The 17531-nt window shown below is 41.0% G+C and overlaps 1 protein-coding gene across 2 annotated transcripts; it reads left to right on the forward strand.

Moving 5' to 3' along the window:
- Window positions 1-7058: 7058 nt before the first annotated feature.
- LOC100703673 (sodium/hydrogen exchanger 9B2) lies at window positions 7059-13899 on the forward strand. 2 transcript variants are annotated; one of them, XM_019356957.2, is made up of 13 exons: window positions 7059-7220; window positions 8015-8123; window positions 8282-8452; window positions 9567-9709; window positions 9807-9934; window positions 10085-10166; window positions 10856-10949; window positions 11030-11136; window positions 11223-11372; window positions 11497-11605; window positions 11795-11931; window positions 12420-12594; window positions 12730-13899. In XM_019356957.2, the coding sequence occupies exons 1-13, from the start codon at window positions 7179-7181 to the stop codon at window positions 12816-12818; spliced, it is 1536 nt and encodes a 511-aa protein (XP_019212502.1). In that variant the 5' UTR covers window positions 7059-7178; the 3' UTR covers window positions 12819-13899. The 2 variants fall into 2 exon arrangements, with proteins under 2 accessions (XP_019212502.1, XP_019212503.1); XM_019356958.2 differs by having other exon boundaries at window positions 12733-13899.
- The last annotated feature ends 3632 nt before the right edge of the window (window positions 13900-17531 follow it).

A 17531-nucleotide genomic window follows, 5' to 3' on the forward strand; every position in this document is an offset into this window, starting at 1 on the left:
CAACTGCAATTACAATGTGTGAATGTGTTGCTTTGCTTTGCTCGCAAAGTATTTCAACCACAAGCTCAGTGCTAACAAATATTCTCTAAAAACCCGGGAAATCATTTAAATCCAAGCAAACTGTCTATGAATAGATGAAACCCACGACTCTGGGTGTGCTGCAAAGATCTCATCAAGAACAGAGGTGAAAATAACCTGAAGGTACCACAGAAAAAGACGGCAGTGGGGGTATCATCATTGTTTAGGCCCACTTTGCTGTTCTGCAGTAAAATATATAAACATATGAAGCATTGCTGGTTACTCGCAGTATCAGTGTTGTCTTTTTCCATTACATGCTTTATAGACTATATAGATAATGTCTACGACTGAAGTAGGCAGTACTTTGATTTTGCCTGGAAGAGCAGTCGAATAATCCATAAAACCCGTGAGAGCACAACCAATCACAACACACATATATCGTTTCCATGTATGGATGTTTTCAAATTGAAATGAAAATGCAATTATCAGTTCACTTTCACATTCTAGGTGTTCCTACATTCACCCATCTAAAGAATATATAAAAATGTGGGATTTTTCATCAAATATTTGTGTACACCATATATATACGGCACTCACAGTGGACTATGCAGTGTCACAGCAAACAAAGAGCAGAGAGCCAAGAGCGACAAAGGTCCCTGCATTTTCGTTGTTTCTATCATCAGGTATAAAACACCAGGACATGACCAGTTAATACATAATACAATATGCACAGTCATGAATACGCTGGCAGTGGTGCTGGTCACATCGCAGGTGCTACATAGAGTCACTACAACAGTCTAAATGAACAGGTTTGCAGGTCTGGGTCACTGCTGTGTGTATCTAAGCAGAGATGCCCAGACTGTTGACTTACAAGGAAGCACCTCACCTGGGAGGCATCCACGAGGCATGATAGTCAGGTCCCTGAACCACTTCAGCAGGCTCCTGTGGATGTGGACAGCCTTCAGAAGCAGCTCATACCTGCAACCACAGCTGACAGACAGGTAAGAGCTGATCGATCAGTAAATCAGAAGCTTTGCATTCACATTCAGCTCTCTCTCGACCACAGATAGTTACAGTGCCCACATTACTGCAGACGCTGCACCGATCCATCCATCCGTCTCCTCCTTTCTCCCTCGCTCACAAACCCCAAGATACTTAAACTCCCTCATTGGGGCAGCATCTTATTCCCAGTCCAGAGTTCTGCTGCCGTCTTGTTGTTCACATCCTCAGTCTGGTAACCGCTGATTCTCCAAGCAAACATCTCAAACAAAACAAAGTAGAACGTCCAAACATCTTGTCTCACTTGGCGAGCATCACAAACAGTATTCTTCACAACTTCCTGACTCTTAAGAAGATAATACCCTGATAGTTTAATAGTTAGTTGCAGAAGCAAACCACTAATCCTCAGATACGGAGTGTGTGCACAGGTGTGGTTTTTGGATCACAAAGCAGTGGTTTCATCGCGCCTCTCAGCTCTGATTTAACTCCTCACATGAACATTTCAGTTTCTACAAAAAGGTCAAAGCTGGCCGTCACCTCAGCACCTGCGCGCGGCGTGTTAACGTCAGGCGTCCAGTGGAAATGTGCAGTCAGTGCTGCATGTGCGCACACACGGACACACACCTGCTATTATGTGTATGATAATGTTTGTGTCTGCTGCCCTGCAGCCTGGCATTAATACAGAGGACTCAGGGTTACTGCGACCTGTGTTCCCATAATGCCAGGCTTTACCACGCGTGTGTGTCTGTGTGTGACGTCTGTCATTCTGCACAGCGACAAACACAACAGAGTTAAAACCGTCTGTTGTTAACACGCGGCAGACACTCGCTTCCTCTGTCTCTTGTTGCTGCTTGATGACTAAGCCGCCAGCTGTGTTTTCCTCTTTGTTCCAGTCACACAGCTTTTCACCAGCTCAAGGTAAGAGCACCAGAAAATAAGAATAATTCAGCTTTTATAGGTACTTGATGGGAAGCGTGCGAGGTTTCAGTGAAGCTGTCAACATTTGTCCTTTTGTTTTGGGTTTACGTGGAGATTTCTGTGATGGGCTGAAAAGACCTGAAGTATTTCAGCTCTGCCTCAGTCATTTATTCATTAACAGAAACTATTCTGGTAAATAGTCTTTTAGTTACATGACTTGGAAATGGAGAGTAGTTGGACTATACTGTTTTACTTTTGCTTACACACAATTAATAAAGCAGTGATGCGCTATAAAGAAGTGTGTTGATCAAGTACTGAGGCCAAGTATTTATTTTACTTGAAATCCGAATTTTCACGCTTTTAAGAGAAACAACTGCATATGAGATTTTACAGGTTACATTTTAAAACCGTTTATTTAAAAAATAATTTCTATAAGAAATAAATGAAAGTTTTCCTGTCTTAGTCCTGCATCACTGTATTTCCAGGTAAAACTGCACATTTGATGTAACTTTGGTTTTCTGAAGGCTTCAGTTATTAGTCATGCAGTAGATTAAGAGATTACTGTAAAGGTGGCGTTAAAGATGAAAGATTTCCAAGTGTAAGCTTTTTCTAATCTGTTAAGTCTGGTAATCTATAGTGAGGATTATCAGCATGTTGCCTCCAGGCAATACAAAACGCAGCAGCCAGACTATTAACTCGTTCTACCAAGCGTGTTCACATCACTCCCATCTTATATTCTTTACATTGGCTCCCAATTGAGTTTAGAATTCGCTTTAAAATTCTTGTTTTAACATACAGAGCACTAAATGGCCAGGCCCCAGATTATCTATCCAAGCTTCTTATAAAATACACTTCTGCTCGTCATCTCCGCTCACAGACTCAGAGTCTCTTAGTTGTTCCCCGTACACGACTGAAGACAAAAGGGGACAGAGCCTTCCAGTCTGTTGCACCAAGGCTGTGGAACAATTTACCTCTACAGTTACGTTTGCTTGACTCTGTGGATTGTTTTAAAAAACAGTTAAAAACCTTTCTGTTTAAACAAGCCTTTTGTTGATCTCTTCATATTTTATATTTTTACATTATTTACATGTGATCTTTTATATTGTGTACATTGTCTATTGATTTTATTGTTTATTTTAATATTTATGTACAGCGCTTTGTGATGGTCTATCTGTGAAAAGCGCTTAATAAATAAAGTTTACTTACTTACTTACTTACTTGACAATAACAATCATCAGCTGGCATTAAAACCACCCAAGAGGTTTGTTCAGTTCTAAAAGCTGCCGGAGACTCTCAGGTATTTACTCTTTGTTGGAGAGTCACCTCGCAGATGGTTCTAACCCTATAATCATGAGAATCGTTAAGGGTCACAGGGGCCAAGGTGTGAATCAAGGTGTGGGTCACTAAAGTGAATTTCTTATGAGTCGCTGATCGCTCTACAGTCATGTGAGGCATTAGGAGCACAATGGCCAAGGTGTGAGTGGAGATTAAATTGGATGAGAAGGGATCTCAGGACAGCATTAAGTGGAATTTATGGTGAAGCAGAGGTGGTGCGTTCGCTGTCCACCGCAGTCTTGGGATGGCCTGTCTGCCTGCAAAAAGCTCTGATGTCAGATGGAGGCGGTGCACAAATGGAGGCCTGTATGTGGGACGACCGGCGTGTGCGTCACTCTTGCTTGTACTGCTGTTGGTCCATTCATCAACCGCAGAGAAGAGCGAAGTTATAATGTATAAAGGGTTGCAGCGGGCACTTTTGATTGGTAATAACAATGAAAAGTATCCGTGATTAAAGGTGTTGCTGGGACTAAAGTGCACCTACTTACATGATTACAGGGCGGCTCAGTGAGTCTCTGGACCGCCTGCAATGTGACTCTCCATGAGCTTTTAGAACTGGAATATCCTCTCAGATGAAATGTGGAACATCTTTATTAAAATTTTAAGAAGGTGAATGAAATAAGGATTTAGATGAGGATTTTCTGAATGGTCACATAAAGCAAACTGACACTGTCCATTAAGACATTTTAATAAGTTTATTTGGGTGCTCATTTTGTTCATTTCCTGTGGTTTTCATGACATTTTCAATGAGTTCAAAAAACTAAGTATGGGCAGAACACACAAGCATGCTTTCATTGTTGAGTATTCTTACTTGAATAGACTGATTGGACTTCAATAGCATTTAGCATTAAGGACTTTGTTAGTTTGAAATCAGACTTATTTGAAATATTTAAATGCGGCTCCTCACATATATGAGAAGAAATGCGTGATTGTTTCAGATGATGGACGAAGAGGCCACCAAGCGTTACCTTCGGGTGAGCGACGTTGGGCTGCAGCAGGAACAGGCTGAGGTACCACCGACTGTTCACATCACACAAAACATCCACCTATTAAAACTGACGGGGTGCTTCTTCTGTACCTGTTTTCCCATCTTCTGATGGGTCCACTGTGTTCACGGAGGGATGGCCATTTACAAAGTGTACCAAGAAAATCTCTCCCACACCACTGGCAGCCTGAACAGGTGATGTAAGGCAGGATGGATCCTGCCTTACATCTGACCCTGCCTGAATGTTGCAACAGAAACTGAGACTCATCAGGCCAGGAAATGTTTGTCCAACCGTCTACTGTCCAATTTTGATGAGCCTGTGAATTGTAGCTTTAGTTCTTAGCTCTCTGGAGTGCACCCAGTGCAGTCTTCTGTTGACTGTTAGCTTCAAAGTTCAACATGCTGTGCATTCAGAGGTGCTCTTCTGCATGCCTTTGATCTAGTGTCGAAGCAGGCTGACCTCTGACCTCAGTGAGGCATTTTCATCCAGAGACCTGAAGACCACTGGATGTTTTCTGTTTTTCAGATGATTCTCTGTAAACCTTAGAGCTGGCTGTGCAGGAAAATCCCAACAGATCAGCAGTTTATGAAATACTCTGATAACCAAAGTCTCTTTGAGTTTCAGCAGCTCACCTTGAGTCGTCACCATGTGACTTGCTGATGTAATATTTGCATTCATGAGCAGTTGAACAACTGAATAACTGGCACATGTTTCCTGACTGACAATAAAACAAGTGAGTGAGAATAAGGACCAGAGAGACCTGACTGAGCCGTTTTAGCCTCAAAGCCAGACTTAACTATTAACTATGAATATGAGGAATGCAGAGGCCAAAAACCAACAGCCACTCAAAGCAGAGCTGCTAAATGAGCAGGAGTCATTGACCTGGAACTTGAAACGCTGACTGGCTGATGATCAGATGGATACCTCTGTTTGAGAAAAGAGGGCAGAGGATCTAAGACTAATGATAGTAAATCATAAACTATGTCTGCCATATATGCACTAAACAAACACACACACACACAATGTGTGACACTTGAAATACATTAGGTTGACAACACTTTGTGTAAAGCAGGATTTCTTACTCATTTCAGTTTTAATGCAGCGTGTTGATATTTCACTCCTGCACTGTCCACCTCCAGTTGGCCCAGTAAAGGTCATTTTAACCATATAAAGTGAATAAAGGCTGGAGCAGTAACGCTATCAAATGTCACAGTGGACCAATGTATGACAGATCATAAAACAATTAACAGATTTAGAGGTTCTGAACACTGCAGTGGTAGTTACTTTATTGCTCTAACATGTACAGATAAGCTGCTATTTGATCATAAAAAGTTGTTAAGTTCATGAAATTGGATCACCAATCATTAAACACCCGTGTAGTTATTCTGTTCTTAGAAACAAACTCAGCTTTACGTGCATGGCTGTCTGTCACATTTAAGCTGTAATTCACCCATGTGGCTGCCGAGTGTTTAGAAATCATCAAAAGTTCTTCTGAAAACATTAAAGGTTGGATAGATCGTCTCAAAACTGCCAGACCAGACCAACTGGATACCAGCGGACTTTAGACATTAGTGAGTTTCCAGAGCCATAAAATGTTGAATGTTGACATTTTTCATGATCTGTATGTGTGTGTGAGGTGGGGCAGTGTATCTGCTCGTTTAGTGACTGATGGGATGAAACAATAACTCTTTGTCTAGTAAACAGACAAACAGGAGGAAAACAAACTGAGAGGAACAGATGTGCGTTCCTCTTTGACATGTGCTCACTCAGTGTCACGGTGGAGGCGTGGCCTTCCACAGGTTAGTGGGGCAAATGGGCAGACCAACAACAACCAATACCAACACACCATAATGAACACACCCCAGTTTCTTGGCTGCGTTATCTGACTTTTAGGAGGTATGTCAGTAAGGAAGCCATCACATGACCCGATCAGTGCTTACACCACACAACTACGTCACAATATTCAATGAAGGTTTTTGACCTTGGTAGTCATACAATATAGTAATGAAAAAAATAATCACTGATAAGTTTTTGCAGCACGAGCCCAATTAATGTACTTGGTTCACAGCAGTTTGGTGCTTCTGCAGCCGTTGTAGTAACCTGCAGGAATGAGGTGGTTGGGCTTGTACCGGTCGGACTTTTAAAGCATGACTCTACTCAAAAACTGCAAAAGCAACTTTGTGGTATTTGGTTTATGGGTGGTGGTTTAAAGAATGAATGGATTTTAAACACTTATGTGACATACAGAAGAGAGTTGACACCATATGTTATGAGCTTGTTGGCACCTTCCGATTCTCCAAAGATGAGGCTTGTTATATATCTAAAGGGTGACCATAAATTTTTCCATCAGGGCTTTCCAGCTTTGAAATGACCAGCCTGAGGAGATAAGGCTCACAGAAGTATTGGTATTTTGCTGTGATTGAATCCTTTATGGTCTTTTACTGCCTTTGATTGTCTTTTTGAAATCAGCTTTCAAGTATTTTACAGTGCTCTGTTTTTGGTGTTTCTTCCATACCAGTTTTATTTCCCTTTATTTGTTTTGTTGGTTTTCCTATTTCTTTCTGTTTACCTCATCACTTAAATGTTATAATAACATGATTACTATTTTTTAAAAGATCTCTGAACACGAACAAAGTCCTGCATGTCTAAATCAGCAGTTCTTTGCCAACTTTTAAGGAAAATATGGGAAGTATTGAGGAAAACACAAGGAGCAAACAGAGTAACTTCTAGGGCCTTAGTAATTCGTTGACCACTAGTGCTTCAAGAGGTTTGACTGAAGAGGACAAAACCCTACAGCCCATGTCTCTAAACCCATTCTCTCTCTCTCTCTCTCTCTCTCTCTCACTTTTGAACACATGCACGTTTCTGGTAAAGGTAGGGAGTAAAGTTCAGGCTGGTCAAGAGGACAGAGAGATCACCGTCATGCCCCGGAGGAAGACGGAGGAGCCGGACAACACGACCACGGTGAGTGTGATTCACCTCTGAGCTCTGAGAAAGGCCGTCTATTTATAGAAAACATATGCAAGTGTTGGGGCTCTGTAATTTTTAAGGTTTAGACTGAATGTAGGTGGACACATGAGCACTGCAGCTAACCTCTGGGCAGTGGGCTCTACTCTACATGTGAAAATATGTGTAAAAAACACTTTGGAGTCAGAGTGAAGGAGACCACGGGGAAGGCCCAGCATGCATACAACCAAAAAAAAAGACCATGCATTGTTGTTATTAAGGCAGTTTCTACCCATTTACTGGGAATTTTCCTTTCCAAATGTTATAACATAAGAATTCCAAGGACAAAGTTCATATAAGACACTTAATTTGAAAGGTAACACCTTATAGTTACTGAATCTGTGCTCTTTTAGCAATTACAGATGGATCGAACACAACCTCACTCTAATGAAACCTCAGCAACCTGGTTGTAGTTGAGGGTTTAAAGTTCTCATGAATGTTAATGATAATGAAGTTTGTGGTTTAGGCATAGGAATACTATGTAGGTACTGCTCTGACCGAGAGAAAGGCCAGTATAAAAATGGAAATGAAAAAATGTATATTTCCCAAACAGTTGGTCAGTGGTTGCTAGAGGTGCTCTTCTGCATGTCTGCAAAATGAAAACGTTTTTCTTGACAGACAAATGTTCTACATTTGGCAATAGTTCAGACAAGCTGGCGTCTTCTGTGCAAACTACTGGTGTCTGCAGCAATCTGTTGCTGTGACCAAATGAATGATGAATATGAGAAACTGAAAAACATTTGTATGAACAGATGAAGACGCCATCATCTGACTCTTCCTCCTCCTGCTGCGCGTCCTGTATCAGTCTGAAGGACAGATGTCCTCGACCTCGGGGAATCATCAGCCTGCTCATCACCAAAGGTAACGAACACTCATGATGTCTGTGTGTTTGTATAAGGTAAAATCCTCAACTATGTGTCTTCATTAAATACTCTACCTGACCAGCAGCACTGTGTAAATGTGTCCTGTCAGAGAAACAGACAAACTGATTCTTAATGGGATGTTACATCTGCTTGCAGTCTGTTTGTTTGCTCTGCTGTTCGGAGTCGTCTGGTCCATCACAGGAAGAGAGTGTTTACCTGGAGGGAACCTGTTCGGCATCATCATCCTCTTCATCTGCTCCGTGCTGGGAGGGAAGCTGGTGGGAATGATCCAGCTGCCCACACTACCCCCCTTTCCTCCACTGCTTGGTACGGCCCAATCACTCATTCCTTTTATAGTTTAAGCTAGTTTAAAGTCTGTGTTAAGAGCCTCTGATGTAGATCTTCCCAGCAGTTATGCTCGTGTGTCTGTGTCGTGCTGCAATATGCAGCATAAACAGCAGAGGGTGGTTTGTGCTCTCTCTTGTTCATCCATTCTCCTTGAGTCAATTAAAAGAGAAAATGGTGACATTAGAAGTAAGCAAAAATGCAAAGGTGGAAGCACTGGACCAATCACTGCTTTGAGGAGACGTAGGTCCATTTGATGATGATTTAATGAGACAAAGTGATTAGGTAGAACTTTATAATACAGCATGTGACTGTAATTCCCCTGGAATCAAATGTGTTCTCTGTGTGTTTTATCTGAAATTATGATTAAATTATATTTACCTACAAACACAATTCAAGTTTTTTGAGAAATAATTACAATGCAAGTAAATCAAAGTTGATCATATTTTCCGGTTTATTTACCAAAAAAGGTTAAAAAATCGCACTCCTTCATCATAAATATGAAAATATGTGAAAAGAAGAAAATCCACTACTTTTTCATTTTTTGTAATTTTCCTAAAGTCCTTTTGCTAGGATAGGATAGGACAGTTTTGATGGTTGGAGAGTGTTTGAGTTGGCTCCATCATTATCAGATGGGCCTCTGCCATTCAGTGTTTCATGGCATTTGTGTATTTTTTCTTGTAGGAAAGGGAGAAAAATCCTTCTCATATGTTTTGTGATATAAAGGGCCATTTGAACAGTGATACACACCAACATATTGCATAATAAGAAATCAAAAGGCAAAGCGAATCCCCTTAATAATAAAGCCTGCATCTCTAAAAGTACAGCATGGTGTAAATTACTTAAATATTGATACACTACTTAAAATTACTATAATTTTTTTTTTTAATTCCAGTAAAACATGAATTGTTACCCCTTTATTCTAACATACTGTATTTGCCAGGAAGCATTTGTAGATAAATAGAATTTAATTGTAATTTCAGATGCATGTTGAATCATTGTATTTTAAAGTGCTAGCACAGATTATGTTAGCTGGGGTTCTTACAAGTATGGCAACCATGTAAAAACCTGTGTATGTGTGCGCGCATGTGTGTAGGTATGCTGCTGGCGGGTTTGCTATTGCGTAATGTTCCTTATGTAACGGACGCCATCTTCATCGACACTCACTGGTCTGCAGCTCTGAGGAACATCGCCTTGTCCATCATCCTTACCAGAGCTGGTCTGGGCCTCAACCCTGAGGTACACGAAAATTTAAATATCAGTCTAAGTTCCTGACATGCTGATAGTTACACACAGAAAATCAGATGCAGTCTCTTAAATCTGTGTTTGCATGCAGGCTTTAAGTCGACTGAAAGCAGTGTGCGTACGTGTTGCAGTTGGACCCTGTATGGTGGAAGCCTGCATTGTTGCTGTGGTTTCTCACTTCCTGCTGGGTCTGCCATGGGTTTGGGGTTTCATACTGGGGTAAAGTATACACACACACACACACACACACACACACACACACACACACACACACACACACACACACACAGAGCCATTTCTTTCTGTATGACTGGATTCAAAGTAAGTAAAGCGACTCTCATTGTGCCTGTGATATTTGTGTTTGTGCAGTTTTGTACTGGCTGCCGTTTCTCCAGCAGTTGTTGTTCCTTCAATGCTGCTCCTGCAGAGAGAAGGATATGGAGTGGAGAAGGTAAATTGTCACCCGCTACTATCATCACCACATTTGACTGATGAAAGGTTCATCCTGCCAGAAGGGGCAGCATATAGGTGGAGAAAGAGATGAGGCTGAGATAAGTCTATAGAAATGAGACATCATGTGTGTAGGCTTATGCAGAGCAAGTATAAAATAAAAATAACAGCAGAACCACCTGCAGGACTGTAAACATAACATAACAATTGACACCATTAATAAAATCAATATAGGGGCCTCTAGAGATCCTCGAGCTCCATCAACACATTCTCAGTGATTGCTAAGCTTCCTAATCATGCTCTACCCCCTTTACAAGGACCCACAGTGGTCCTTAATACCTCACACAAAGTTACTAAAGCCAGCTTAAGCGCCACTTGAACCTTTGATAGGATACTGATTAAGTAACAATACTCTTCTAAAAGAGTTGTACACCTTATTGGTTTTCACAACAACCCCAATACCTATAATACACCACTAGAATCCCTTCAGCTATTTCTCAAAGCGTTTAATCACTTCAAGTCTATTTAAAGGAAGGGAAAGCCCTAAACCGTCACCAGAAAGATCTAGGGCTCCTCCAGGTTGGACTAATAGTAAAGCTCCACAAACCCAAGAGCTTCCATGGGAGTCAAGAAAGATCAAGTGTTCTGCTCTAATATTAATCTCTAATGTCACTGTGTGTTGTTCTTCAGGGAATCCCCACCCTCCTGATGGCTGCTGGAAGCTTTGATGATATTCTCGCTATAACAGGATTCTCTACTTGTTTGGGAATCGCCTTCTCTACAGGTCAGACAAAATGTTTCTGTCCTGTGCTGTTCAGTTTATTCTTTTCTAGTCTACATGGTCTGGTTGTGTTTGTCCTGCAGGTTCTACATGGATGAACATACTGAAGGGTCTGCTGGAGGTGGTGGGAGGCATCGTAGCTGGTATGATCCTGGGAATGTTCTTGTACTGCTTCCCCAGCAATGACCAGGTTTGACATTATTTTTATATTAATAGGATTTTCCCTTTTTTAATTGTTCACAAGATGTGTCTTTAATATCTTCTTTCTGATCGCAGGAGGATCTGGTCTTGAGGAGGACCCTCATGTTGCTGGGTCTGTCCACATTTTCAGTCTTCTTCAGTCATGTTATTGGTTTTGCTGGAGCTGGAGGTCTCTGTACACTGGTGCTGGCTTTCCTGGCAGCACTGGGCTGGAAGACTGAAAAGGTAACATATATCAGGATCACTTTAATCCCTTGGATTTTTTCATGTTTAGCCTAAATCAACATGTTTTTTAATGGCTGGCACCATGGAATGTGGTTAATCCAGGTATCTCTAACTTCGCAATCAGGCACCAGTAGCAGAAATGGTGGGCCGGTCATGGGATGTATTTCAGCCACTCCTGTTTGGTCTGATTGGAGCTGAGATCACGATTAAAGCACTCAGCCCAAGTACTGTGGGTAAGAACATTATATTAATGCATATTTCAGTTAGACTTTGCTCCATTTGGGTCTAGATGTTGTTCTCAGTTACCAGGAGCCCAGCGGACCCAGTAATCAAAGAGCTTTAACCTGTGGAGCAAAACATTTCACTGCTTCAAAAAATTTAAAATATTGGTTTCCTCTTTGTTGTTGTGTCTATGCCCTTAGGTCTGGGTATGGCCTGCATTCTTGTTGGTCTGGTGATCCGTCTACTTGTCACCTTCCTGTTGGTTCATTATGGAGGATTCAACTTAAAAGAGAAGCTCTTCATTTCTGTGGCCTGGCTGCCTAAAGCTACTGTGCAGGTCTGTGAGTGTGTAAACCTGATATTAGACTGCTAGAAGATTTTCATTTTTCAAGAACAATGTACTCGACTTTATTAAACCAGAACTAGAAGCACCTCAGACTTATCCAGAAATTTCTGCATAAAGCCTCTAAACACTCTTAAAATGCCACTGGTGGTCAAAACAGCTACTAAAATTATCCACACAAATCATATAGATTTTTCTTTGGAACCACTGAAATCATTAGATTGTACTGGTGTTTATTACAGCTACCTACATGGCTCCTGAATTCTCTTTATTGACTTCGAAAACCTAAATTACTACAACAATCACGCAAAGAAGTTCTAGTTCGCCATTAGTTATGATCTAAAGGCCTTTAGATCTAGATGACTAAGAACTAAAAAAGTACCGTTGTTTCCCTTAAAACCACCTCTGTGATTTTAATGATACACGCCTTCATTGTTAATCTGCACTTCAACTGAGCAGTTATTTATGTCTGTATGTGCTAGGCTGCCATTGGCTCCAAGGCGTTGGACATGGCGAGGGAGGAAGGGGACGAGGCCTTAATTAAGTTTGGTTTGGACGTGCTAACATTAGCGGTGTTAGCCATCTTGACCACAGCTCCAGTTGGTGCACTGGGTATCGGACTGGCAGGACCCCGTCTCCTGGCCCGGCAGGTCAAAGGTCAGCAGGCATACACATCTACACACTGTGTAGTGGCTTCATAATTTTACTCTTAAATCACTGAACAGTGTCAGGTGTAGTCATATGTAAACAACAAATGTCTTTTCTTCCCCTTTCTAAAAATCCCGACCTCAGCAGAAGAGACAGAAGGTGAAGCTACACCATCTTACCGCAACGGGGTTGTTCAAGAAAAAGACAACGGGACTCTCGAGAGCAAGCTATGAAGCTTCTGAGTGGAAAAACTGACTATATATATAAATTGTATATACAATATATAGATATGTCCACACATTATGTAAATCATAAACAGAATTTAGCTGCAGTTCATTTATATATACTGGCTGTCAATATCTTCTATTTTCTCATATGCTCAGGTTAGAAACTATAAATGTGCAAATGTTTATATTTTTGTTAGGCTATTAATAGTAAAGTAAGAGAAACTGCCGCTTGTGTCAGTTCTAATATCCCATCATGTCCTTCGTAGTGTTGTGTAGTGTACTATATTGATATTTATGCATTTTGGTAAAATGCAATGATTAATTTTACATTACACTAAGCAGATTATGTTATCAGCTCATTAGCAGTGACAGAATCTATATTATGAATTAATTTCTGGCTAGCTAGTGTTAACATAAGCTAAAACATATTTGCCACACCAGGTTTCATTTTCTTACTTCATTTTTTATTTTCTTCTGTTTGTCTGTTGCATAAGTGAAGTACAGCTGAGGTCATTCATCATATGGGGACTGGCAAATAGTTTAGCTAGCATGCTAATCTGACGTGTTGGGGTTTAGATATGGTGGAGTAACAAAGTTGATGCTGGAAGTCAGGTCTTTAAACTGACATCACATTCTACAACAAAAAACCAAAATCCTTTCTGGTGTCAGGTTTGGTTATAAAAAGCTAAAATGTTCATTTTTACTGTTGTGTGTGCTTAAAACATGGTTATTTACAAAAGCAAATACTGGATACAAATTAAGTAATTAATGGCAGTAACAGATAGTATACTGTTAGTCTCATTAAACAGCATCAAATGTGGAAGTGACTAATCTTTACTGGTAATCTATTGTCTAATGACATTTTCAAAGATATATTAATATATTCTTAGATAATATTCATACAAAATATTCTGAATGTTCATCTTTAAGACAGACTTCATTACATGCACCGCTGCCAGCCTGGAAACTTGTATCAGTAATCATGTAATCATTAAGCATGCTGTAATTATTTTCTGTGTCATTGTGATCAGCTGTAATTTACATGTGCAGCTTTAATTCAAAGCCCAATAAATATTTATCAATAAAGTTAGAATATTAAAAAAGGTTTCTCTTTTGTATACATCAAGACTACATGCTATTTACTTAAGTTATGGCAGCTAGTCCCACACAATTCAGTCTTAATTGGTAAACATAATATAACTAAGGTTTTAGGTTCTGCTGGGATCACATGACGTACTAATAAATTCTCAAAGTTATGACACACGTACAGATCCTGACCTGTTTATGAGCTCACATGGCCACATTCACCACAGATGTCAGTGTGTCATAATTCTTAGAGCACAGTTATCTACAGTACCAGCCTGCACCACGCCTGGATCCATGCTTTTTTGTTTATGCCAAATTCTGACCCCAACATTCGGATGTTGCAGCACAGACTCTTCAGACCAGGTGTTGTTTTTGCAGTGTTTGATTGTCACACGTTGTGTCTGGCCAGTGAGTCTGTTGAGCATTTACCATTTCTCCTTCACTCTGTGGTTCAACTGATCCAAATGATTCTACCTAAGATTACGTTGGTGATTGTGAAGGTAAGATCTCCTGATGCTTTTCCTCTCAGAGGCTGGATGTGTGTTTTGGATTTTCTACTGAAAAACTAATGATAGTCCCATGATTGGTATCAAGTTGGTCCTAAAGATGAAAAACATGACATGTACTTTAGTTTCTTACTCAAATCCTTGTCCACCAGCTGCTGCATGAACACACTGAAATTTAATGGATGTGGAATGAGCCATTTAACAGCCACTAAGTTTCAAGCAACTCATCTAGAACTGGAGTTTTATTTTAACTGTGTAAATGGGCCTAAGCCTAATGAGGGATTCATGGCAGCATTGTGTTTCTTTGCAAAAGTATTTGGTTAAAAGGATTCTATAGCCAGCCATGTCTGTGTGCAGTCAGAAAAACCCCACATCCATACAAACCCAGTGATAATAGTATCCATTGCTTTATGCAGATTGTTTCGTTTGTTTGTTTGCTTTTTGAGTAGATGTTGTGAACAGGAAAAGAGCAAAAGCCGAGTTAATGCTAAGGGACAAAAGCGTACTGCAAATTGTGAAAAACAAGTGTGGTGGGGATATGATTAAAATGCAATAATGCCACCTAGAGGAATTGGCCTGTATTTGTATAGCACTTTACTTAGTCCCTAAGAACTCCAAAGCGCTTTACACGTTCAGTCACACACACATTCACACACTGGTGATGACAAGCTACATTGCAGCCACAGCTGCCCTGGGGTGCACTGACAGAGGCGATTTTCAAACAAACCAACTAGAAGATGAAGATACACAGAGGCAGTCTGGTTTCAGTATTAAGATACCCTTTAATATATTAGCTTTTTTCCTTAAACAATTTCAGCATGGATCACAATAAAAGATGAGTGTGGGAGGGCCATCCTGTAATGGAGTCCTAAATTACGCAAAACAGCCTAATATTGAGCTGGACTAACAGCGATTAGACCATTAGAGGAAAATCACATTGTTAGGTTCATTTTGATCAATGTTATCATTGTTGTACTTTACATTTATAAACCTTGCCTTAAACTGCATGTTTAGATATTCTTCTGTGTAGGGGAAGCAATTGGCTATAGTGTTAAACTGCAGGCAGATTCCAATCTAAAGGTTCTGGTTGTCTTATCTGGTAAAGGATGGTCACTCCTGGCCATTTAGGAGCTCATCTGTGTTTGTATATGGTGAACCATTAAAGTTAAGCCATATAAAGGGTGAGAGGAGATGACCCTTTGTGATCAGCAGGATGTCACACACACACACACACACACACACACACACACACACACACACACACACACACACACACACACACACACGCACACACACACACACGCACACAGTGCTTTAACTGTTATGACACACTATTTATGGTTTTACAATGGGGGGTTGTGTCATTTCAAACAGGGGGCCTGCAAGCGCAGACCCAACATTTATGTACCAAAGAAGAAAAAAAACCAAAAAATTAAAAAATACCCTAAAATTTTACACCCAAGGTGCTGTGCAACAAAAGCAGTGTGGAAGAGGACTCCACCACCAGAGATGTCCCATGAGTACTGGCTTTTCCTCGGTCACTGCAATAAAAAACAAACAAACATAGCAAAAACAAGAACCACTAAAATCTCTACTCCAGCAAATCAGTTAATCCGCAAACAGGGCATCAAATAAGCCATTACACCGCATATTCATCCTCTATCCTCCGTGATAGAGGAGGACGAGCATACGGCCACATTTTTTAATATTTCTGTCATATTCGTGCGGGGGTCTCATGTAATATTAGTACCAAACCATTATCACACAGCTACAACTAATGGGTTTCAGCCCAGACTACAAAAAAATCCCACACATACTAGTAGCATGTAAAACCAGCACTGGGACATACAGATAAACACTGTTTGTCTCCAAACTTGCAGTGTTGGTCTTAGATATCGTTTTCAAATATCTCAAGTTAGATTCAGAACCATCCTGAGTCTCATAACAAACACAAAGAGACATGTGTGTTTCCTGGTTCTACTCGTTAACTTCTGCTCGTGTTGTTGTTTTTGGTGGTGATGTGTACGGCTGGCAGCAGGAGAGCTGCAGCCGTTGAATGTACTGTTACAGCAACCGTGTGATTACTATAAGGGTGGACAGCGTGCGGCCCGGGGTGAGCTGGAGGCTGGCGCGCAGGAGGGACCACACTTAAATGAACATAAAAATAGTGCTAAGTAGATAGATATATACATGAATGCAAGTAGTGATCAGTGCCAAACATGGAATGATGCAGTGAACACAGTGTAGGGTCATGTGTTTGTGGTGCGAACAGTCATATGGTTATTGTTCATGAGTCCAACAGCAGAGGGGAAGAAACTGTTTTTATGGCGAGAGGTTCTCGTGCGAATGGACCGGAGCCTCCTGCCTGGGGGGAGCAGGTCAAACAGACTGTGTCCAGGGTGAGAAGGGTCAGCTGTGATCCGGGCTGCACGCCCCAGTGTCCTGGAGATGTACAGGTCCTGCAGAGATGGGAGTCTGCAGCCAATCACCTTCTCACCAGAGCGCACAACACGCTGCAGTCTCTGTTTTTCCCTGCTAGTGGCTCCAGTGTACCACATGGTGATGGAGGAGGTGAGGATGGACTCGATGATTGCGGTGTAGAATTGCATCATCGTCTGTGTTCGCAGCTTGGATTTCTTCAGCTGCCTCAGGAAGTACATCCTCTGCTGGGCTAGAAGCGGGCGATGGGGGTATGTGGCGGGGCATGTTCTGTGATGCCACTGCAGTCTTGGTGGTGGTGATGTGTACAGCTGGCAGTGGGAGAGCTGCAGCCGTTGAATGTACTGTTACAGCAACCGTGTGATTATTGTAAGAATAAATGATGCTGTGAACCATGAAAAAGCCATCGGGTCTGCCGTGGTGGCAATCTTTGTTTTGTTTTGTTCTTTATCTTAAGTGCACGCAAACCAAAAAAAAAAATTAAAACAAATACTGTTAATAAACTATAATACAAAAATTACAGTTAAAATTCTCAACAACAAAAACAACTGGTAAAAACATAATTAATATGTAAAGAACTTAACAACCCCCAAAATGTCTAAGTCACGTGACGTGACAGCGCAACACCGAAACATAACATTTGGGGAGAGGGAGCAAAGTGTGACTGCTCTTCGCTGACACAGCAGCG

Source organism: Oreochromis niloticus, linkage group LG3 (assembly GCF_001858045.2).
Source record: "Oreochromis niloticus isolate F11D_XX linkage group LG3, O_niloticus_UMD_NMBU, whole genome shotgun sequence".
Taxonomy (NCBI): Eukaryota; Metazoa; Chordata; class Actinopteri; order Cichliformes; family Cichlidae; genus Oreochromis; species Oreochromis niloticus.